At 36.3% G+C, this 24,570-nt stretch overlaps 1 protein-coding gene across 8 annotated transcripts in view; it reads right to left on the bottom strand.

The window, feature by feature from the left end:
* Nucleotides 1-3,993: 3,993 nt before the first annotated feature.
* The window catches only part of MRPL1 (mitochondrial ribosomal protein L1), an 87,148-nt gene continuing 66,571 nt past the window's right edge, over nt 3,994-24,570 (bottom strand). For 6 of the 8 annotated variants that reach the window (XM_053923346.2, XM_053923348.2, XM_053923344.2 and 3 more), the window contains 2 exons: nt 5,533-5,614; nt 3,994-4,296 (listed from right to left, as the gene is read on the bottom strand). In XM_053923346.2, the coding sequence (XP_053779321.1) occupies nt 4,163-4,296; nt 5,533-5,614 (216 nt within the window). In that variant the 3' untranslated portion in view covers nt 3,994-4,162. Of the gene's footprint in view, nt 4,297-5,532; nt 5,615-17,560; nt 17,615-18,133; nt 18,284-24,570 lie in introns of those variants that run through there. The other 2 variants (XR_006653488.2, XM_045184940.3) reach the window with 2 other exon arrangements.

Below are 24,570 nucleotides of genomic sequence, written 5' to 3'. Positions count from 1 at the left end.
GGATTTTAGTTGGCTTTTTTCAACTGAAAGCGACTAGAGAGCTGCAGACACAGGGAACCTCCGGAGCAAAGATGTCTTCCTTCCTACTCTCCACCCAAACGGACCACAACCCTATGTTTTGGGGAAAAAAGAAATCCTCTGTACAGAGAGAAGAAAAAAGGAAGTATAAAAAATGCATTTAAGCAATTGTGGTCAGTTTTCTTTTTCATCCTCACCTGAAGACACTTTTTCATTGCTTTTAGAGAGAGAGGAAAACGGGACGGGGGGGGGGGGGAGTGGAAGGTCAGGAGGGAGAGAGAAACAAACATTGATTGGTTGCTTTCTCGTACATGCCCCAACCAGGGATGGAACTCTTAACCTGGGCATGTGCTCTGATGGGAATTGAACCTGTGACCCTTCGGTCTACAGCAGGATGCTCCAAACAAGTCACACGAGCCAGGGAAGGTCAGTGTTCTCTAAATTCTTCATTGTGTTCTCCCTTTCTCTACCTGCCAAATATATTTCATGTGCTTCTATTTTTAAAAAGAAAATACAGTAGAATTTTCATTCTTTTGGAGACCTTCAGATGAAAATTTACTACTTTGATCTATTGTATTCAAATTTTTAATTTTATTTCCAATTTTACATTTTGATTCAAAAAATTTTAGGTGAAAATACCACTCCTTTTAAATACTGCATTTCATACAACCTTTTGTGGCCAACTGCATTACTATGTTCTCTAAGTTCTCAAAACACTACAGATACTTCTGGTTTTTCCATTATTATATAAAAGATATAATTCAAAAAAAACTAAAGGCCCTCAATGGCCAGAGCAGAATACAAAAACAATAGGTTCTGGAAAATGGATCTAAAATCTTCTTATAATTATAGCTTGATCATTCTTTAAAATTATTTTATTGTTGTTCAATTAGTTGTCTGCATTTTCTCCCCATCCCTTATTAGCTTGATTATTCTTAAAACTATAGGTTAAGTGATAGGATATGTAGGATTTCCTTTTAATTACTCTACCAGGGATGAGGACATGCGGGGGCTGGGGGGCAGATGAAAGGGATAGATGTAACTAGAAAAATAGCATAATGTTGACAACTGCTAAAGCTGTGTGGTGACTAAATAGGTGTTATCTTATTTTAAAAGTTTTCTGTGTATTTGAAAGGTTCTTTAAAACAGAGACAGATAAAACAATCCTTCATATGCATTACTGCAGTGACACCTAAAGCAAGCTCTGTAACGTGCCTGCAACACAACAAAATAAACAGGCAAAATAGATTCATTCCAAAACAAAGCGCCAGTGATCTACATTTGTTATTTTATTTTATAATCAAATAAAAAAGCAATCATTTACCAAAAGTCAGCTATTTAAAAGTTGTAGGAAAGGTTATTATCGCCACCTACTGGACACTGTGATTAACTACTTGATATATTTAAGAAAAAAAAAAAAAGGTCACTATTGAATGGGTTCTCCAGTCCTACCCCAAGCCTTTGGTCTTTAACTCGTTAGAAATGCAAATTTCCTAGGTTCACCTCAGATTGCTGAGTGGAACCCAGCAATTTATGCTCGCAAACCTTCCAAGTGATTTGGATGCAAGCCAAAGTTTCAGAATTATGGTAAAACTTTCAAATTCTATAGTACTTACTATAGAATTTGAAAGTTTTTACCCTTCTTAAATATAAGATTTAATTTACTGATCTCGAAGAAAATCTAATGGTACAGTAATACAAAAGAGAAAGAGAAATCGAGCATATCATTATAAACACTCAACACTGGTTCTAGTCAGCCAGTAGGAAGAATGCTCTAGTGGAAGGGTAAGGCATTATTTATTCAGAGGCCAGTTAATAAGACCCTGGAATGTTCTTGTCCAGAGCAAGTTTTCCAACCATATTTCCTTGTTCTGGTTTGCTTGGATCAAAAGGCACTTTTCTAAGACATAAGACCTTTAGCCATTATCATACCTTTTAACCCAGGAATGTCACTTCTAGAAATAGCAAAATGAATTATGCCCAAAGATTTTCTCTAAAGCATGAAAATAATAGAGGGGACCAAAGGGAATTAAATGCCTCCAAATTGAGAAATGATTCCATAAATTAAAAAATCAACAGGATGGAATATTGTCCAGCCATTAAAATGATGCTTTTCATATGAAATTTTAAATAGTATATGGAAATGTTTACTTTATAACAAGTGTGTTCTGTTTCTGTCCATTGAAAAAGACAATGGAAAGCATCAAAATATTAAAGCTGGTTATTGTGGGTAGTAGGATTATGAGTGATTTTAAAATATTTGTTAGTGTTTCTGCCTCAGCTGGTGTCACTCAGTGGATTGAGTGCCGGCCTCCGAACCGAAGGTTCGACGGTTCGATTCCCAGTTGGGGCACGTGCCTGGGTTGCAGGCCAGGTCCCAGGTGGGGTATGTGCAGGAGGAGACCACACATTGATGTCTCTCTCCCTCTTCCTCCCTCCCTTCCCCTCTCTCTAAAAATAAAATAAAATTAAAATTTTGAAAAATAAAATATTAGTGGTTCTAAAACTGTCAATAACAAGAGCATATTTATTTACTCTATTAATCAGAAGAAATCTACAAATACAGTAGAGCTTCTACCCTGTGAATTAGAATCTTCAAATAGTAATTAGTAAGCTTTCAAAAGATGGGAATTGTGGCAAACAGGTAGATTGTTTTTCTCTCCATCCTGCACTACTCTTTCTCACTCAGCCCATTCCTTCCAGCCCTTTCATTTCTACTTCCTTCCCATCAGTTACGTCACAGCCCTATAACCAGAGATACTAAGAAACTAAACTGTAATTATTCATTATTTTAAAATGTTAAGTGTTCAGTTAACAGCTCAATTTATCTTAGAATATACTAACAGGAAGTAAAATAGCCTAACAGTTAAAAGAACAGGCTTCAAAATCAGACAGTTCTAGCTTTGGATCTTAGGTTGTCACTTACGGGACCTCATACAGGTTTCGATTTCCTTACCTGTGAAACGGGAGCAACGCCCTCCTCCCGGAACCTCTCTGAAGTTCCCTGAGAGGTAAGACAACAGCAGGCCCTCGATAGGAGGGAACTGTGACTACTGTTTTGTAGTCAACATAATTTAGTTGTTTTTGGTAAACAGCCTTTACATTTTAATTTCCCTGAGAGAAAACACTTGGTGGGGTACAGTGGTTGCTCACAGTCATTGGCACTTCTCAGACTACTAAAATTTCAAAAACAATTTGGGAGACCTGCATGGAGCTGTCGAAATATTCTTTATCAACTACGTAGTATTAAAACCTACGAACAAATTTATCGGCACTATTATTTCATAAAAGGCATTGGGACATCCCTAAAAGAATGAAAGATAATCTCAGAGTAAGGGAAATCATTCCCAAGAAAGGACGGTTGGCAACTGCATGCCAAAGTTATCTACCCTCTGTTTTCTTCCTGTTTTGTCACATACCAGTAAACACTTAAGAACCAGTACCAGTTGCAAACTGGCACTTGATTAAACACATTTAATTTCTTGGCCTGATTCTTCATCTATAAAGGAAATTGTTCTATCATTCAAATACTAACCAAACGTATTACTTCCTATTAAGCAGAATTCACTATCCAACAAGGTTTAGTATGTGAAAACACTGTACATGGTGCTTTGTATATTGTAAAACACCATAAATTATACATTGTTATTATAAAAATATATTATAAATTGATTCCTGAGATGAAGAAAATTCCCACTCCCATTTTAATGGCTTAGTCATTTTCTATATTCATGTTATCAAAGTAATATTCAGAATTTTTTAGAATGAATGTTTCCCATATTTTTTCTTTAGAAAACGGTCATATTTATGATATAGCTCACGACTCTGCCAGTTTCCCTCTTAGGGGAGTCGAGGATGTTACTTTTCCCTCAGATGGTGTAGTTCTCAAGGGAAGGTTATTAAGCTAGAAATTGCTGCTATAATTTCAGTATGTAAAATATGAATTCTAAGGAAGATTTAATAGAATCTAAAAGATAGTTTCGAACACAGACAGAATTTTATTTTCTTATTTTTGAAAGTGTTGTAAGCTTTGCCAGTGTGAAAATCCACTTTCGAGTACGATGATCAAGAAATAACAAGACACCAAATGCAGAAATTACAGTTTTATAATTTTCTGTTTCTCCTTAATCCACTTAAAAATACTTCACACTGCAACAGTTTCAGGAGCTTCTTTGTAACTTTCTTTGGTTTCTACCTCTTTAGGCAACAATGGCTCGATCTTTAGTAATAAACCTTCGCTTGTCGAACTACGAAGGAAAGCTCGTACCACAAAGGGTCCTGGAAACAAAGACAAGAATCAACCTTCATTTGACTCCATAGACACCTACAAGCAAATACAAACATACAACAAGAAACCGTACAGAACTCATGTTCTATGTTGTAAGTACTGACATTACTAAACCAACATTTTGAAGTACAGAAAAGCAAAGATCGTTTCATTTTTAGAGAAGACAAACCAACTACTCTAGAATATTAGAGATTTATCCTTAAAACTACACGTACTCACAAATGATTCATTCCTCTCTGCCAGAATATGATCACTTCAAATTTATTTTATTGCTAAGTCAACCATGAAGGAACAGGTGGCAATATTTACACTTGATGGAAATATTCTAATATTTATTTAAAACAGTCAACACAGATGGTACCTTTGTGTTACCAAACATTTAATAAGATTCCTTAAAAAATTAAAAAGCTTTTCCTGTGAGCAATATTAAGGGACTTTGCTTAAAATGGCAAGAACCAGGTAACTATATTGTTTTTAGAGACTGACCATCCATCATTCTACTCCGGCTAGTCTGAGAGGGGCCTACACGCAAATCAGTTCTCCAGGGAATGTAAGAATCCGTACAAACATGCATACCACTACTAAGTACTGGGGCCAAACACGGGACAACCGAGTTAACAGATGAGGTACTTATATAAAGAAGGTGAAAAACAGTGTGAGACTGTACTTTAATTAGACATCTGGGTATAAAACTCAAAGTGACAGACGCCTACAATGATAAAATTCCAAGCAGGTAGTCCTGAGTGTAACGGACACTTGCTTGGCTGCAGGCAGCTGTGAGTGAGACCTGTCTCGGGACAGAATGGGAGTGGCATGGAATGCAATGATGAGGGCACTGCACTTGTGCCCAGGGACCGTGTGGAAGGTGTGGCTTCACAGCGCCATTTCATAAATGATTTTAGTTTCTATTTAACGTCATCTTAAGTTTAAGGCAATCAGTTAGCTTTCATGCAAACTTTCTACATTTAACGGTAGAAATCCTGTGGGAATTTACAAAGGTTTCAGGATGTACAGCATTCCCATTATGTTAAAGAGGTGTCCTCTCTAAGCAACTACACTTGTTAATAAGGCAATCAGAAATCCTTTGGAAAATTAAATTTCATTTATTTAATCCGTGGAAATATCATTGCTATTGTAGTTGCATATCAACTTGATTGTTTTCTTAATATTTTGCATTTTAAAGCATCACGGGGCTATAGGGAAGTCTACTCCAGCTGACCACTTACCCAAATCCAGCGGCCTGTGCCTACAAACTTCATTGATAACAGCCTGCAGATTGGCAGCTATCTCGTCACTCGACATATTCAGCTAAAAAAAAAAAAAAAAGGATATATGTCATATACAACATTAATGATGTGAAAATGAGAAAAAAATACAAATTTTGGTAACTGTATAGTATTTATATGAGAATCATTGATTTCCAAGTAATTTCCCCAAAGCATATCCCGGAGAAGAATATACCACACACCTTATCCCTAATCCTCAAGGAATTAGTGTTATTTTTTCTTGAGGTTATTTGTTGATTAGCTTTTAAGGAAAACTAAGAACACATCTAGCAATCAATGCTATCACAAGTTCAAAATAAAACTACTTGACTACACACATTCAGACAACACAAATCTCACAAAGAGATATTTTCAGGATGCTATGCTCACACTCTGATGATGCAAAAATAATTATCCTGCTATTTAGCAAAAAAAAAAACAAAACAGTAAGTAAATACATACAGGGAACAAGACCTATTCATAAAGCTCCTAAACCCTGGGAAATTCACACCTTTGCAAAGTCCTTGTGTTCATCATTCAAATTTAATGCATGTTATTCTTACGTATCAGTTAAAACCAGTTATATTACATTTTAATATTTATAGGATTTTGCACATGACTAAATGAATCAATTTTTAAATGTTCATGTAAAACTTACAGTTGCACAGTAAGCAAATATCACACAGTAAGAGCTCAAGTTCAAATAAGATTGCTAGTTTCCAATGACTGAGAAATGTGCCACATAACCATAAAGAGAATTCCTCCTGAAAACATCATCCTCGTCCTCATCAGACCACGTTTACCCAACGCTCTCTTGGGCATGATGCAGTACCACACCCTAAATGAGGAGGACGTTACTGGATGAATTTTCACTTTATGCCAATCCCTAAGTGTTATTCTGGGGAAAAAATACCAAGTAATGCTCAGTTCACTTTTCTAAGCCCACAGACCTTACAGACTTTCATTTGCATTGAAGCAAGAAGGAGATCGGCAGACAAGGCTCCTTACATTTGCTCTGTTAAAGAATAAAAACACCAAGGGTACAACACATGTCCCTGTCTCCTTTCAGTCCCCTCTTAACTCTACACTTTACCCCAAACTGCCCTTCTTTCCGTATCAACTGAATTAACCACCATAGTATCTAATAAGTTCCTTTACCCTTTGTTAAAGATCTAAACCTACCTTAATTTGAGATAGCAATAGATACAAAGAAAAACAAGATGTTCAACAAAACTTTTTAAATAGTTTGTTATACTATATATACTAAACTTATCAGCATTTTGTAACTAATATATAATTTCTGCTGACTTATATTGTCATTCCTACAGTGAGCTAAGAACTACGTGGCTTTATAAATGAAAAACAATTACTTCCCCTGCAACTTTCATGAGTAGAATGACTCCAATGACTTCATTAAGGGTTTTTTTTTTTAAGAATTTTATTTATTTATTTTTAGAGAGAGGGGGAGGGAGGGAGAAAAAGAGGGAAAGAAACAGCAACGTGCAAGAGAGATGATTGGTTTCCTCTTGCACACCCCCAACTGGGGAATCTGGGCTGCAACCCAGGCATGTGCCCTGACTGGGAATTGAACCAGCGACCTTTAGGATTGCAGGCCAGCACTCAATCCACTGAGCCCCACCAGCCAGGGCTGATTTCATTAAGTTTTAAAATAGTTTACACTTTTATCCAAATTCACCTCTATCTTTATGGAATACTGTCTCTACTGAATTTAAAAATATATTTGTAGCCATAATACTTCAATTTACTTTTTCTTTTAATATTGTGCAAGATTATGAAAAAGTTATATGCATTTTTATGGACATAACTGTGATTATTTAATTGACTACTGATGATAGGAATACCGATGTACAAAAACAAAATGTATGTGTGAATGAGAAATTTATTTGGGCTGAAAACAATCTAGAGCTAACTCATGAAAGCAACATTTACAATTTTCTGTACCTATATCTATCTCTGTTACTCTGCACTTCCAAAACTGCTTTCCCATGCAATGACGTTTTGTGGTCTTGCGAAGGAAGTCAAGGATGGCCACTTTGAGGAGACAATAACCGTTCTACTCTCAATAGCAGAGCACGAGACTTGGTACTGCTGGTTAAAACAAAACACACAAAACCTAAGGAATGGGTTGACCTTGAAGGGCAATTGAACTATGTTAAGTACCCTGTGTGTATACATAATGAATGTTCTTGAATATGTAACAGTCACAATACTATCTATCTTTGGCTAAAATGATTATCTACTGCAGGATAAAACAGTTACTGCCTCATAGACGTTTTGCATCCTCATTCTGCATCATAGACGTTTCAAGAAAAGACTGCTTCACCAAATCCTACCCTCTGCTTAACATACCTTATTACGTAAGAAGTAATTCCCTAAGCAGACTTACCAAAGATTTTAAGGTGTTGGCTCAGTGGATATAGGTGAATTCTACCTCTTTGCTTTAACTCTCAGATTTTCCTCTTTCCATGAAATAGCTAACCTTTGTCTTCAATCACTTGCTACCATTATGAGAAAAAACACTGGTTCTTAATCATTTTTTTGTCCTTTTGAGATGCAAATGTATGCAGGGCAAGTTGTAGTCATGAGCATGTCTAAGGCAGTGATTCTTTTTTAAAAAATATTTTTATTGATTTTAGAGAGCGAAGCATCAACGTGAGAGAAACATCAACTGGTTGCCTCTCCTATGTGCCCCAACCTGGGACTGAACCTGCAACCTTTTGGTGTACAGGATGATGCTCCAACCAAATGAACCACACCAGCAGGGCAAGGCAGTGATTCTGAAATGCTTTCAAGGTTATCAAACCTCATGCACACAGGCACACAAAAATTCAGGATATATCTTCATGGATTAAAAGAAGGAGGAAGAGACAAGAAAGAGTCCTGAGAAAAGTGTGTCAGTTAAATGAGATCCCTAGGCCTCACTGTGAGAATCGCCAGTATAGAATTCAGTCTGTTCAATATTCTGGATTACTAAGGACTACAGTGTGAAAAAAAGATTCAACTTATTTTTTACATTTTACAGAGGGCAGAACTAAAAACACTGCGAACTGTATATACATGATTGTTAAACAATCATATGGCTGAAGTGGCCCACTTCTGTTGCTGTAACTGTACTGATAGCCTCTAGGTGACTTCTCATCTGTAAATGGAAACTGCGAGGACTGCTACTTTGAGTAAGCACATGTTAGAACAACTGACCCCCAAATCCCTTCCAAGCTCCATGTTCTAAGTCTGTATAGAGGCGGCCCAGCATATGGTTGCTGCAGATGGGCCAATGCTCTTAATCCCCATCACTCCTAACAGTCTAAACCAAAAAAAGGAAGATAATCTGTGTGTTTCCTATAGAACATTATGGAAAATGATTGATTAAGCAGCTGTTTATTGGGTCTTACTCTTAGGCTCTGTGCTAAGCATTACAGAGATATCATTTATGTCTCCCAAGATATAAATAATTTTATAAGTCTCTTTCCAAAGTCCCCCCTCCTCCTTAATCTCTTTAGTACTTCCTGGTTCCCTGGGGCTCTCCCTTTTGGCACTCTGCCCAGAAAGCTAGGACTTTTATTTACCCCGTTTTGCCACTTACTTTCCGCAACTGTTCCTGCAATGGAGGCCAACTGGCCAGCAGACAGAGAAAAAAAGCAAAGGCACTGTGCCCATCCTCTCACGACCACAGATCCTCTAGCCAGAAAGGAAGGCTCCCCTACCTCAAAATTTTAGATACCTGTGCCCTCCCCTGCACCCAACACTACTGCTAGGAGCCATGAGCTCTACTTTTCAAGCTTGAAGCAGTAGGCTTCTGCAACTCCCTCTGCCAGCACTGATGTCTACTTCCTGGTTTCAGGCTGTGTTGAGACCAAACCATGTGACCACACAAGGGCAAAAATGGCAAACTCACAGCCAGTTCAGTAGTACTTCAAATTCTGGTCTTCCCTAATTTGCCTGCCACTATTTAATTTTTCAGAATCTTCAAACAGCTTGCTCCATGCATTCTGTCCAGGTTTTGTAACAGCTGCAGTCATGGGAGAGACAGGCTATCTCGTGCTCACACCTTCCCACCTGGAACTGAAGCTTGCCAAGCTTACGTGGCGTGTCTTTATATTTTAGGGTTGGCAAACCTTTTCTGTAGAGGACCAGGCAGTAAATATTTTAGGCTTTGAGGGCCACATATGATTTCTGCTGCATATTCTTTTTCCTTTTTCATACAATTCTTTAAAAGACCACTCTGAGTTTACATATGATTCAAAAAAAGGCATGGTTTGCCAACTCCTTTATTAGTATACAGTATCTGTCTACAAATAGATAAAATGCACGCAAAGACACGTGGTATGAATTATGCTTTACATCACTTTAACAAATTAATTATCTACCAAAATCTAAAGGCTCAAGCAGCTTTCATCATTGCTTATGATAAATCTACTTTAAAATGCTTAATTTTGTTTCTATATTTAATATATTAAATTTATAATAGGAATCATTGCCTATTTTAATACTATATAAGTGAATGCTATTATTTGTTTAAAAATAACACTAATGAAAGTCACAAGGAATTATCTTTCAGATCCATTCGATTTCTCCTCCCAGCATTTGGACACACAGAATTCTATGAAAGCTGCCGTACTTATCACTGGGTTTTTGAAATAAAGCTAACAAAAGAAAGCCATGTGTGCAGTATACTGGCAACTACTTATTAACAAATGGACTGGCAAACACAGGAAAGCATGTCAGTTTACTTTCCTCTGACACATAATGCCACATTTGTATTTTTCATCTCTGTTATTCCACTGATGAATGATCACTGCATTGTTCAGTTAGTGCAATGAATTAAAAAGTTAGCTGTTCTCTCACATAGTATGGTTTTTCTTATGCTATTATTTATTTATTTTTAAAAAGATTTTATTTAGTTTTAGAGAGAGGGGAAGGGAGGGAGCAAGACAGGGAGAGAAACATCGATGTGAGAGAGAAACATCAATTGGTTGCATCCCATATGTGCCCTAACTGGGGACCAAACACGCACCCCTGGCATGTGTCCTGACCAGGAATCAAACCAGCAACCTCTTGCTTTGCGGGACAACACCCAACCAGCAGAGTAACACTGGTTAGGGCTCTTATGCTATTATTTATATGTAACAGAAGGGGAAAGTCTCACTTCTATTTCCCCCAAATTCTAGAAAATTATCATCTGATTTTGTAACAGTATAGGTAAGAAAACTGGAAATGATAACAAACTATTTTTGCTTCTAATATTCATACTGGTAAGAATACTGATAAAAATCTACCCAAAGAGGATAACCAAAATACTACAAAGATTATTTATCCCAGTTAAATATATATCTTTCATAATAAAACATCAAGCAAAGTGCTTGTACATAGTGAATTCTGGATAAATATTAGTTTCCCCTTTCTTAGCCCCATATTATTGGAGATCTAAGATCTATTGCTAATACACTTCCTTTAATTTTAATGAGAACTAACTAGTACAGAATTTGACTTTTACATTTTGCCTTCCTTTCTTTATAATTCCCTTATCTATGACACAGCACACTATAGTATACCAAAAATAATGCAACAAAAGAAAAGTTAATCATCAACTGGAAGGAATGGATAAAGAGGAGGAGGGAAAACGGCACTGAGCCCTGGGCCAATGGACTGCCCCTTTTTAGCCCACTATTGTTTCTAATTGATTTAAGCAATATTCCTTGCTTGCCATTTTTTCAACTTACAGACCTAGTTGCTTCAAAATAAGCCTAAAATTTCCAGGTACTGTGCTATGCACATCTTGTTATTTAACTGAACTCCAACACACTCAAGTTTCCTGTTCTAACATGTTCGTGAAGACTAAAGACTGATTTCAACACAAGATTTATGTTTATTCCATTGCCCTGAATTTATTCCCTTTGCCCTTTATTTTTGTTACATACACTTTGTATCTTTCATCAGCTACCAGGTCGACAATATACTTGACACAAAATAATTCATTATTACACAAGCAAAGCATAGTGAATGGACCATGTCTACAACATTAAAAAGAAGGGGGGAAAAGCACATCAAGACATTGCCTTTATATTAAGTATATCAAAGATCCAAGTATATTTGAAACCCAGACAGGAAACACTAGTTAAATCAGGTCTTGGCATAATCTGGTATAGACATAAATATGAGTTGTCCTACCCTCTATATTTTTCTTTTTAAGAAAATGAGCTTAGGTTTGATTTGCCAATAACATTATTATTTATAAGCCCTCAAAATCTGGATATTTATGATTTTAAAGGAGCTACCGTTGTTTTCCCTTTAATGCTACAACTCTTCATGTCAAACCTAGATGTTACATAATGTAGTTTTAAAAGATGTTCTTCAAAATTTCAATCATATTCAGTAAAATTTTTAGACGTCTTCCCCATCCCAAATTATTCAAGATTTTATGTTCTAATTATATATTAATAAAGTACAGAAATTAGTAAGTTTATAAACTAAATCAGAACAAGTGGTATACAGACAGGGTGGGGCCAAAGTAGGTTTATAGATGTATGTGAAACACAGTTTATTCTTGTAATATTATTTATTAATATGTGTATTACTTTCCATATGAACAACTATAAACTTACTTTTGCCCCACTCTGTATTTTAAAAGTACATAGTTTCACCCTGAATGGTGTAGCTCAGTTGGCTGTGCATCATCTGGCAAAGCAAAAGGTCACTGGTTCGATTCCCAATTAGGGCATATGCCTGGGCTGCAGGCTGGGTTCCCAGTTGGGGCACGTGCAAGAGGCAACTGATTGATGTTTCTCTCACACATCAATGTTTCTTGCTTTCTCTTTCTCCTGCCCTACCCCTCTCTCTAAAAATAAATAAATAAAATCTTAACTTATTGGAAAATATTCAAACATCTTTAAAGAACTTGTATGTTATAATTTTTTAGTATAAATAACTGACTTATTAACTCAGGCAGCATCTACCAAGCAAACATTTTTGCTTACATACTGTACACAATCAAATTTAATTAAGTTGCATGTCACAGAAAAACTACTTTGCAGTACTTACCTCTCACTAATTCATACTAATTTCCCCATAAATTTAATTATATTTTTCATGTCTTACCAAAATGTAGATGAACATACAAGGATGAAGAAAAGAAGAAAAACAAAGGTGGGGGGGGGGAAAAGGAGGGATTAAAAAAAGAAAACTTCAAAGAGCTATAAAAAAGGAAGAAAAAAGAAAGGGAAATAGAAAAAAGGAATCTAAAACCAAACATCAAAAACAATTTAAATATCTGTGCTCATCGATAGGAAGAATTAGCATCACTAATATGTCCAAATCAAATGATCCAAAAATGTATACAAACCCTCAAAAGACCCCAAATAGCCACAGCAATCTTGAGAAGGAAGAACAAAGCTGGAGGTATCATGGTACCTGATATCAAACTGTACTACCAGGCCACAGCACTCAAAACAGCATGGTACTGGCATAAAAGCAGACATGTGGATCAATGGAACCAAATAGAGAGCCCAGAAACAAACCTATGCCTATATGAGCAATTAATATTTGACAAAGGAGGCAAGAATATATAACAGGGTGAGAACAGTCTAGTCAATAAATAGTGTTGGGAATATTGAACAAATACATGCAAAAAAAATGAAACTAGACCACCTTCTTAAACGATACACAAGAATAACCTCAAAATAGATTAAAGACTTAAATATAAGACTTGAAACCATAAAACTGCTAAAGGAAAACATAGGCAGTAAAATCTCAGACATTTACCTTAGCGATATTTCTTCTGATGTATCTCCCTGAGCAAATGGGATGACATCAAAATAATTTTTTTCCCACACTAAAGAAAACCATCAACAAAATGAAAAGACAGCCTACTGAATGGGAGAAGATATTCATCAATGATACAGCTGGTAAGGGATTAATTTCCAAAATTTATAAAGAACTCATACAACTCAACACCAAAAAAATCAAACAATCCAAATAAAAAATGGGCAGAGGACATGAATAAACACTTTTCCAAAGAGGACATACAGGTGGCCAAGAGACATATGGAAAGATGCTCAACAGTACTAATCATCAGAGAAATATGAATTAAAACCACAATAAGATATCACTTCATATCTGTCAGAATGACTGTCATTAATAAATAAACAAAAAAGTGCTGGTGAGGATGTAGAGAAAATGGAACCCTTGTGTACTATTGGTGGGAATGCAGATTGGTGCAGCCACTGTGGAAAACAATTCAGACTCCTCAAAAAATTAAAAATGGATTTGCCTTATGACCCAGCAATTCCAGTCCTAGGTATTTACACGAAGAAACCCAAAACACTAATTTGAAAAGAATATATGCACCCCTATGTTCATTACAGTGTTATTTACAATAACTGACATGTGGAAGCAACCTAAGTGCCCATCCATAGATGAATGGATAAAAAAGTGCTACATACACACAATGGAGTATTACTCGGCCAAAAAAAGAATGAAACTTTACCATTTGTGGTAGCATGGATGGACCTAATGGGAATTATGCTCAGTGAAGTAAGTCAGTCAGAGAAAAACAAATACCACGTGATTTCACTTATATGTGGAATCTAAAGAACAAAATAAATAACAAAATTGAAGCAGACTCACAGACACAGAGACCAGACTGGTGGCTGTCAGAAGACAGGGGGTTTGAGGGACTGAGTGAAAGAGGTGAAGGGATTAAGAAGGACAAACTGGTAGCTACAGAATAGTCACAGGGAGCTAAGGTATAGCATAGAGAACATAGTCAATAACATTGCAATAGTTGTGTATGGTGCCAGGTAGGAACTGGAAATACCATGGGGAACACTTGGTAAAGTAACTGTCTTATCATTATGCTGTGCACCTCAAGCCAATACAAAAATAATACTGAAAGTAAATTGTAATTGAAAAATTAAAAAATAAATTTTTAAAAACTAACTACAAATTATAATAATTATTTTTAAATCATATCAAATAATTCTCATCAAAGTACCAGAAATGAACAACTACCTCTCCATCCAGAGATTGGAAAAAAGAGTATAACCACCATGAATGTTCAAACGGGAAGGAGAACATTGTTAAGCTGCTCGCAAACCTTATTACTGTTACTGCTCTTGAACTAAGCCTCGTCTAATCTCCTCCTGACTAGGGGGTGAGGCCTGGCTGCCAGAGTACTGGGAGCCAAGTCAGGGAAGAGGAGGGTATGCGGTTGGGAGTGAGGGAAGAATGTTTTTCTCAGCATTCAGTATACAGTACTCACTTAATCTCCCTGTTTTCAATGTTCTCAACTCCTGATCTCGCTCAGTTTAAAGATTCTCGGTTTTAATCTTTCCAGCCACCTACTAGCACGGGAAAGGGTGGGTTACCCAGTGCCATGAAGTATGTAAGAATTTTCGTTTTCATCTAATCCTCCCTATTTGCGAGGGCTCTTGCACCATCCCCACACATACCACAAATAGTCCAGAGGTGTCTAGAGCAAGTCCTGAGACTTCTTAACCCTGCAGTGACCACGCTTGTGAATGGAACATGAGAGGTCGTGACTACTGTCACCCACACAACCACCCGAGAGTTAAAGGTCCTGAAATTTAGTCTGTGTTAATTTTTTAGCTTTCTCTATTGCTGATTTAGGACTTGGCATTTTCTAATAAGTTACCATGGTGGTGTTCAACCCCCTATCTTTACCTGACACCTCAGAAAACATATTATTTTCAAGTGTTCATGGAATATTTGGAAAAAGCATATTAATCTAACACTATCGGCTACAACAAAGTCTCAAGGAATGTTTAAAACTTAGAAACTACAAAAGGATGACTCCTCAACCAAGGGCAGTCAAATTAGAATACAACAGAATTTTAAACAAGACAAAAAGTTTACAAATTTTTCAACACTCTCCCAAAAGAGAATAAAAGGTACCACAGCAGATTATTTAGAAAATGATACCCTGGCTGGCATGGCTCAGTGTACTGGGCACCAGCTGGGAACCGAAAGGTCGCCAGTTCCACTCCTGGCCAGGGCACATGCCTGGGCTGCAGGGCAGGTCCCCGACTGGGGGCGAGCAAGAGGCGACAGATTGATGTATCTTACACACATCCATGTTTCTCTCCTTCCCTTTCTCCTTCCTTTCCCTTCTGTCTAAATATAAATAAACTCTTTTTAAAAAAGAGAATGACAAGAGAACTAAATATCAAAACATGTAATTAGACAAATTCACAGATTTAAACTCATTATTAAAAAAATAATGGAAATTCACAAATCTCATATAAAACTTAGAAAACTAGAAAACCAACAACCAAACATATATCAGGGTAATAGGATAAAGAAAAAGAGGAAATTAATAAATTATAAACAGAACAGAGTAGCAATAAAAAAGCATACCCAGGAGAGAGACCTATTCTTAGGCTATGCATACAAAACATTTAGGGGTGAAGTGTTATAATGTCTGCAACTTTAGTGGTTCAGAAAATAAAGAGTATTTTCTCTAAGCAAACTACTATTACTAGATTTCCTAAACAAATGTGACAAAATTGGTGACTCTAGGTGTGGTAACTATATAGGTGTTCATTGTTTCAACTTTTCCATTCATTTAAAATTTTTCAAAATAAAAAACTGAGGAAAAATATGCAGACACTGAAGATATTTACAAGTGACAGCTTAACTAGAGGAAAGGCTTTATGAAGTAATAAATTCCAAGAAAATGTGATATTTCCTTACTTTCTTACCAGAAATGTTATGAATATGGTTTAAATTCTCTTTTGGCTTTCTTTACTAAAGTGCTATGAGCCCAAGGAGTCCCCAAGCGTTCTAAAATAAAATGAAGGTAAGACATCAAGATTCCTGATTTTATGGTTTTCAGAAACCTTTTACAGTGAAAAGTCTTTTCTAGAAGTTACTTGTATGTGCACGTGCACTTGAAAAGAATTACTCTGAAGTGAAAAATTAAAATAGAAAGTTGACTGACAGCTGTAGGAGGGGAGGGAAGGAGGTGGGACTGACTGGAAGAAGGTGAGGGGTCAAAGAACACACACGAAGGGCCCATGGACGTGGAGAATGGTGAGGGGGCTGATTACCGAAACGAGGGGCGGGCTGGGTGCAGGGGGACAACAAAGGGGGGAAATTGGGACATCTGTAATAGCATAATCAATAAAACATTAAAAATAAAATAAAACAGAAAGTTGATTGGACTATATAGCAGGTCTTCGCTAAACATTCTTTTGAAGACCAAATACTTGTTATAAAGTGCGGAAAAATCTATCCAGTTGCAGTGCTGACAGCAAAGCACTTATACAGGGGCCAAAACAACAAAAAATAATCTAAAACTAAGAAAGTTCAGAGTCCACTTTAAAAGATCCAGTGTGCACTATAATGCAAATCTGTTTTTATCCTCAAACTTTATCTACCTTTATTAATCCCAAAATATTTTTCGCTTAGAATTGATTTGAAAATCAAAGTCACTTCTAATGAAAACTATATAAGTACTTCTGCATACGTGAGATTTTATTTAACAGTTAGCTAGTTACTGCTTGAAAGCACATATACAGAAACACAGGTCTGATTTCATAAGCTCTTTCAGGAGTACAGGGAATAGGCCACGAGAGTCACATAATTTATCCTGGTATTAAATACTATGATAGGTTAAATACACCAAATAAGCACATTCCAAATTTTCCCTTTAAACTACAGTTCATGTCCTCTCTTCCAAGGAAGTGCTTCCTAATACATCCTAATGTGCTGTGTTCTGCTACAACACTACCGCATTTGTTTTTGAAATATGTGAGGCCGTTAACATTAGGCAAAGTGAAAGGAGAGCAAGAGAGACCATTTTAGATTTTGACAAATGTGAAAGTATTACATGTGGTTCTTGTAAAACAGTAATGCCAACACTAATAGAAAATTAGAAAAAACTTTTACCTTATAATAAAGGACAAGTTAACAAAGCCAATCAACAATGCAAATGGCTTAAAATTACACTTACAAGTGCTCTGGATAAGTAGGACGGAGGTCAAGTATCTGAAATCCCACAAGGAATCTATCAGTGAGAAAAAGCAAAGCAGGTTCTGAGCCTCAGAGCTAACATAAAGTGGACTTGTGGTATGTTGTAAAATACTAACAGGCACCCTTTGAAAACTACATCAAAATCTTTATTCTGGCAGGTTTATGCTATGCTATCTGTGCACTGTTTAATTTTGTTGCATAATGTCAAAATACACACCTGGCTAAGTATTCCCATATAAACAGAGGACAGGATAATTCTGACTCCTTTTGTGAAATTCCAGAAATTAAAATATTCAATTTCAATATTACTTCATAATGACTGTTTGAAAAGTTTAGTGTAAACCAGTCAAATGTTCATAAAATAAAACACTGATTCATTACATATTATATGTAACAGTATTGTTTAATAATTTTTAACTGATCTTCAATTGGCAGTTTTGTTTATCTGTACATTTGTACATCTGTTCATTCATTCAACAATTATTTGAACTGAAGATATAGCAATAAGCAAATGAACAAAAATTCCCACCTTTTATTATCTTATATATATATATTAGGTTTCTTGGCTCCTCCTCAGCTGTGGCAAAACCTTGTCTCCCTAATCCATCCCCTCTTCTTTTAAGTAGTTTAGCTGGGACTCTGGGTGGGTAGCTGAGTTGGTTGGAGTATTGCCCAGATACACCAAGGTTGCGGCTTCAACCGTCTGTCAGGGCAAATACAAGAATCCACCAATGAATGTATAAACAACCAGAATAACAAATAGATGTCTCTTCCTCTCTTCTTCTTTCTCTCTCTCTCAAATCAATAAATAAAAAATTTTTTAAAAGTTTTAGCTAGGCACATGGCCACCCAGCTAGACACTACATATAAAAGACCTTCAGCTAAGCCATGTAACTAACTCTGGACCACGGGATGGGGCAAAAGTGATGAGGCCAATGGTTCCCATGCCTGAGAAAAAGCTGCTTGCTCTCTACCTTCTCTTGCCTCCTTCATACTGACTATTAGTACTACTTGGTCTTAGCAAGATTCATCCACACAATATAAAAGACCCTAGGAGATGGCAAAGAGAAAGAGAGAGAGAGAGAGAGAGAGAGAGAGAGAGAGAGAGAGAGAAGGAGAGAGAGAGAAGGAACCTTGATCCCTGGTTAACTCTGTGGAGCAAAATAGCCCTGAGCTGCCCGGCCAGCTCATACTCGGGAGAAAAATAACTTCCTATCATGATTAGTCACTGTTATTTGTTCCCTTTAAGACACCTCAACCAATGTAGATGTATAGTAGTAGTCTGTGCATCTCACATATTATTTTAAAATATGAATAATGACCCTTAACTTACCTGGTATGTATTTTCGTCCTCCTAGAAACTTCTTGACCTACTCCATACCTTGATTACACAATAATCATTGCTTTTCTGCAACTTCCTTCTATCGTATATTTTATTAGTACACTTTTCTATAATTTATTTCCACATGTAGCTCCCCTACCACATGTCTTTCTTAAGAAAAAAGTTCTTATTATATTTTGCATTACATTGTGCCTGACACAGAGTCAGTACTTAATAAATATTTGTTAAACAGAATTTACACATTAAGTTCAACATTTACGGACATGCTCTTACCAATTCCATTGAGTAGGCACGAGCACACAAAGCAAGTTTGTCAGACAGGGTCCACAGTAAAGGAGTCACAGGACCCCATACAAAAAAAGAGAGAGAATCAGGCCAGGCCTAGGAATATTTGAGAAGAAAAGGAATAAGAATTGGGGGGAGAGATGAAGAAACTTAGAATCTTAAGAAGTAGAACAGAAGATTTTATCCTAAGAAGAAAACTACGGTAATGTTCACCTTAGAATTTTTAAGCTGCTAAGAGTACATATGCCCTCACACACACACACACCAGTAATATACCACCCAACAAACTGACCAAATGGTTATGTTGCATAATATCAAATGCTGGTGAGTATGTGAGGCATGTTAACACGTTATTGGATAAATTATAAATTAGTGCAAATGTTTTAGTTAGAGAGTGATTTGGTAATATGTAAAACTTTCAACATATATTCTATTTCTAAAAATTTACCTTATGGGTATACTTGGAAAAATATTGGCAACATATGTTCACAAGAATGTCATTAAAGTATGATTTGTAATAGCATCAAACTGGACACAAACTAAATACCCAACAGCAGGAACTGGTTGGGATACACACACAACGGAATACCACTCTATAAAGCCATGAAAAAGAACATGGCAGGTCTCTTTACATCTTTAGAGACATCTATGCTACAGAAGTGGAAAAGAAAGGTACAGAACAGCACAGGAGGCATAAAATCCTAAATATAAATGTATTTTTAAAGGGTGTTTGTGTCTTAACATTTCTGGAAGGACAAAATAAAACTATTAATAGCAGCTCCACAAGACAACAACTGCAGAGAAAAGGCTTTAGTGTTTCCTTACCTATTTGTGTAAACTAAATTTAACCAAGTGCATATATTAACTTGAAATATTTTAAATGTCAAGAGAGTTATCTGGGCAGCAGAATTATGACTATTATATTATTTGCTCTATTATAAAGTCAAGTAAATTATTTTAAAGTTGTGAAATTAAACTGCTATTTAGAATATACATACTGGACAGGTACATATAATGCCTCAAGTTCATTTTTTTGAGAATCTCCCTTAGTTTCATTTCTATTTCATGGAAAGAGCCATAACATTAAAAACAAAAAACAAAAAACCCGACTAGGGTCGAGTTGTAGAAAGGTGTTTCTTCTCCCCTGTAAACCTTTATTTCAGTTTTATTCTTTAAGATCTTTTCCTTAAACTTGATCATATAGTAATTAACTTACATTTATCCCAACCAATTCATTCTTCATGCCAACAGAAAATAAATGGTGACTGCATGATAGTAATATAAATGATTGAAAAATAAAATATAAATATTCCAATAATAAACTGCTCTGTCTGCACAATGTCCAACAAATCATCTGAATGACATTTTCACTAATATGAGCATTTGATCTGATAGCATATAGACATAAACGAGTTCACAAGTATGTAAATTATAAGTACCAATGGTAGAAAAGAAGAACGAAACTAATGTACCTGCAAGTAAGTGCTCACCAATGTTAGATACTGGCTGTCTATGAGACATTAGCACAGTTCTGATATACAAAGGCATTCGAAATGGCTGAGTTCTCATACCCAAGAAAAACATAAAATTAATACACTTCACTTTCCCCATATACATCTTTCTAGACTTGGGGTCAACAAACCTTTCCCCTTAAAAAAAAAAAAAAGCCAAATATTAAATACTTTAGGCTTTGTGGGCCTTATGTGGTCTCTGCAGCAAATTCTTCACAGTTTTAAGAAGTTGTAAAAAGCAAAACAAAACAAAGACCATTTTTAGCTCAGAGACTGCATTAAAAATGGGCCACAACAGATTTGGCCCATGGGCTGTATTTCTTGACCCTGATCTTAATAACCTCCTTGTATCCAAAATAAGGAGGCCCCTCCTTAGACAAGGTCTGTGATGCTGTCAGTGCCTTTCATTTGCACACTCACCCTGAATCCGATTCTAGTATCACACAGGTGGCAAAATGAAGTAAGCAAACATCACTCATGGAAATCTCAAACTTTTAAGGAAGCTATATTACTTTGCGTGGAGGTTTTTTTAAAAAATCTGTTACCTCTGATAATTACAACAAATATATCTATGGAATAGTTATACTGTATTACTTACAATGGTATAAAAAATTTTTTTTTCCTTTTTAAACAACTTTATTGAGGTATTTGACTCACTGCATGTTTTTGATAATTTTATTGAGGCATATTTTGCATTTTGTATTATTCACCATTTTCTAATTTACAATTCAATTATTTTTAAATAAAGTTATAAAGTTGGACAATGATCACCACCAGCCAGTCTTTTTAAAAATTTATTTATTGATATTTAATTTTTTAATTTATTTACTGATATTTCAAGAGAGAGAGGAACAGAGAGGGAAGAGGAGAAAGAGAGTGAGAAAGAAATATTGATTTTGCTGTTCCCTTTATTTGTGCATTCACTGGTTGATTCCATATGTATCCTGAGCAGGGATCAAACCCACAACCATGTCATATTGGGATGATGCTCCAACCAACTGAGCTACCCGGCCAGGGCACCATCAGCCAGTTTTAAAATGTCTTCATCAACCCAGTATGATCCCTTTTGCACATTTACTATTAATGCCTGTTTTTTCCCCATCACCACCCCAGGTAAACACTAATCGACTTTTTGTCTTTAAAAATAAATTATCTTTTCCAGATATTTCATATAAATAGCATGATACAGTATGTGATTTCTGTGCCTGATTTTTTTTCACTGAGCATAACGTTTTTGAGGTTCATCCACAACATAACATGTATCCATAGTTTGTTCCTTTTTATTGCTAAATAGTATTCCATGGGATCTGCTGCACATCCTTAAAGTGTCAATTTAGTAAGTTATAACATATGTATACACTCAAGAAACCATCACCAGGCAAGATAATAAACATGTCAATCATCCTCAAAATTCCTCGTGCTACTTTGTAATCCCTCCTTCCCACCCTTGTTCCCAAGGCAACTACTGGTCTTTCTGTCACTATACATTATTTTGCATTTGCCAGAATCTTACATAAAGAGAATCATACACTATTTACTCCTTTTTGTCTGGTTTCTTTCACTCAGCATAATTATTTTAAAATTCATCCATATTAAAGCATGTATCAGTAGTTTCTTTTTATTACTAAAGAATATTCTATTATGGAGATATAACAAAGTTTGTTTATACATTCCTCTGTCACTGGAATGTGGAATGTTTCCAATTTTTAGCTATTACAAATAAATCTGATATAAACACTTATTTACAAGTCTTTGTATGGAGATATGTTTTCGTCTCTCCTGAGCAAATACCTAAAAGTAGAATGGTGAGGTCATATAAGAGCTGGATGTTAAACTTCTTACATTGCCTAACTGTTTGCCAAAGAGCTGGCAGCATCATTTTACATTCCCACAGCAGTCTGTGAGCATCCCAGTCCCTCCATATCTTCACCGACACTTGGCATAGTCAGTCCTTTTAATTTCCTTTATTCCAATGGATATGTGGTGACATGTCATTGTGGTTTTAACTTGTATTTCCTTAGTGACTAATAATGTTGAGCATCTTCCAAAATGTTTTCACACCTTTGTGAGGTGTATTCCAATCTTTTGCTGATTTTTAAAAACGGGTTATTTTATTACTGAGTTTACAACTTTAACATCTGTGTTCATGAATGATACTGGACTGTCTTTTTTCGGTATGTCTTTCGTATCACGGTAATGTTAACTGTTTTAGTAGGAGGGTAAATCAGGTCCCTGTTACTCCACTTCAACCCAAAGTAGAAGTCTTTAATGGTTATGGCATCATTTTATCTACTCCTTCCTGGCCTAGAAAGTATGTATCATTATTAACTTTATTTTACACGGGGGAAAACTGAAGCTCAGAGAATAAGGGAGGTAATCTAGAACTAGGCTTTGAATCAGACAGTATGATTCTAAAACCCATTATTATACTACAATATTTAAGTAGTATTCAAAAAGCTTCTCTTTAAACACACAGAATAATTTATTTTTCATTACAAAAAAGCATTGTATCGCCCAAAGATGCGGGTAGTCTGATCTGCAGCTTGTATCTTAGTCACTATGGTATCTGTTGAGGAGAATGAGTAGGATGCCACGAGTCAGGATCTATCTGAGTCAGGATCTATATAAACTGCTACCTACTGAGTATAATAACAATATTACTTAAAAAAAGAAAAAATCTAGCTATAACAAGTCTTATAAAGATATTGCATGGTTCTCTAGCCCTGGCTGGTGTGGATCAGTGTACTGAGCACCAGCCTATGAACAGGAAGGTCGCTGGTTCGATTCCCTATCAGAGCACATGCCTGGGTTGCGGGCCAGGTCCACAGTCGGGGGCTTGCAACGGGCAGCTGATTGATGATATTTCTCTCACACATCAATGTTTCTCTCCCTCTTTCTCCCTTTCTTCCCCCCTCTCTAAAAATAAATAAATAAAATCTTTTAAAAGAAGATATTCTACAGTCCCCAAAGCCCAACCCAAACAGTAATGACAATAGCTACTATCATTTAAAAACTTTATTTAATCTTTAAAACCACATTGTGAAGCAGACTGCACCACATAAATTTTACGGATGAGGCAATCTGAGACACAACGTGAGGAAGCTTGTTTACAGCCTGCCATTCCCTACGTAGCAGAAGTGGGATTCAAACCCAAGCCTCTATAGCTCCAGAACATTTTCTTAAAAATCTGTATTTAGTTTTTAATTTTTTTTTTTAATTACAATGTTGTCTTCCCTAAGAAACAAGCAGCAGTGCCACGGGCCTTTTGGGAACAAGTCAATTCCTACATCAAATTCTAGCAGAGCTCAATGCCAGGTGAACTGGAGCTAAGCATTGACCGCAATGAGCAGCTTCCCGATCCCTCACTGGATTAAACCTGCTTTGCCCCACAACCCCCGCCCTTTCTAAAGTTGTTTTCTTCCATAAAACTAGTTGAACACCTTTCCTATATTTCTCATGATCTGCAGTGGGCACAGCTCAGTTAGCCTGGACTCCTGCCTGTTGGCTACAATGCGGAATCCCTCTTAGAAGTAGGATGGAGGAGTAACAGCTCTTCAACTAACTGCAGCCATGAGGCTGGGTGGCACAGGGGTAGAGAGTCTGGGCTCTTGAAGAGACTGGCGAGGCTCAAATACGTCTGCCTCATACTCGCTATGAGACCTTGAAAAAAGTATTTAACCCTTCTGCCTTGTCATCTTAATCTATATAACAGGGATAATAATTTACCTCTCATAGGTTTGAGGATTAAAAGATAGAAAATATAAAAAGTATTTAAAATAGTGCCTGGCAGTTGTTGGCATTTTAAATTTTGCTATCAATATTACTATTATCCTGTAATTATTGCACAGGAAC

Source organism: Desmodus rotundus, chromosome 4 (genome assembly GCF_022682495.2).
Source record: "Desmodus rotundus isolate HL8 chromosome 4, HLdesRot8A.1, whole genome shotgun sequence".
NCBI lineage: Eukaryota > Metazoa > Chordata > Mammalia > Chiroptera > Phyllostomidae > Desmodus > Desmodus rotundus.
This window is presented reverse-complemented; position numbering and strand designations above follow the sequence as displayed.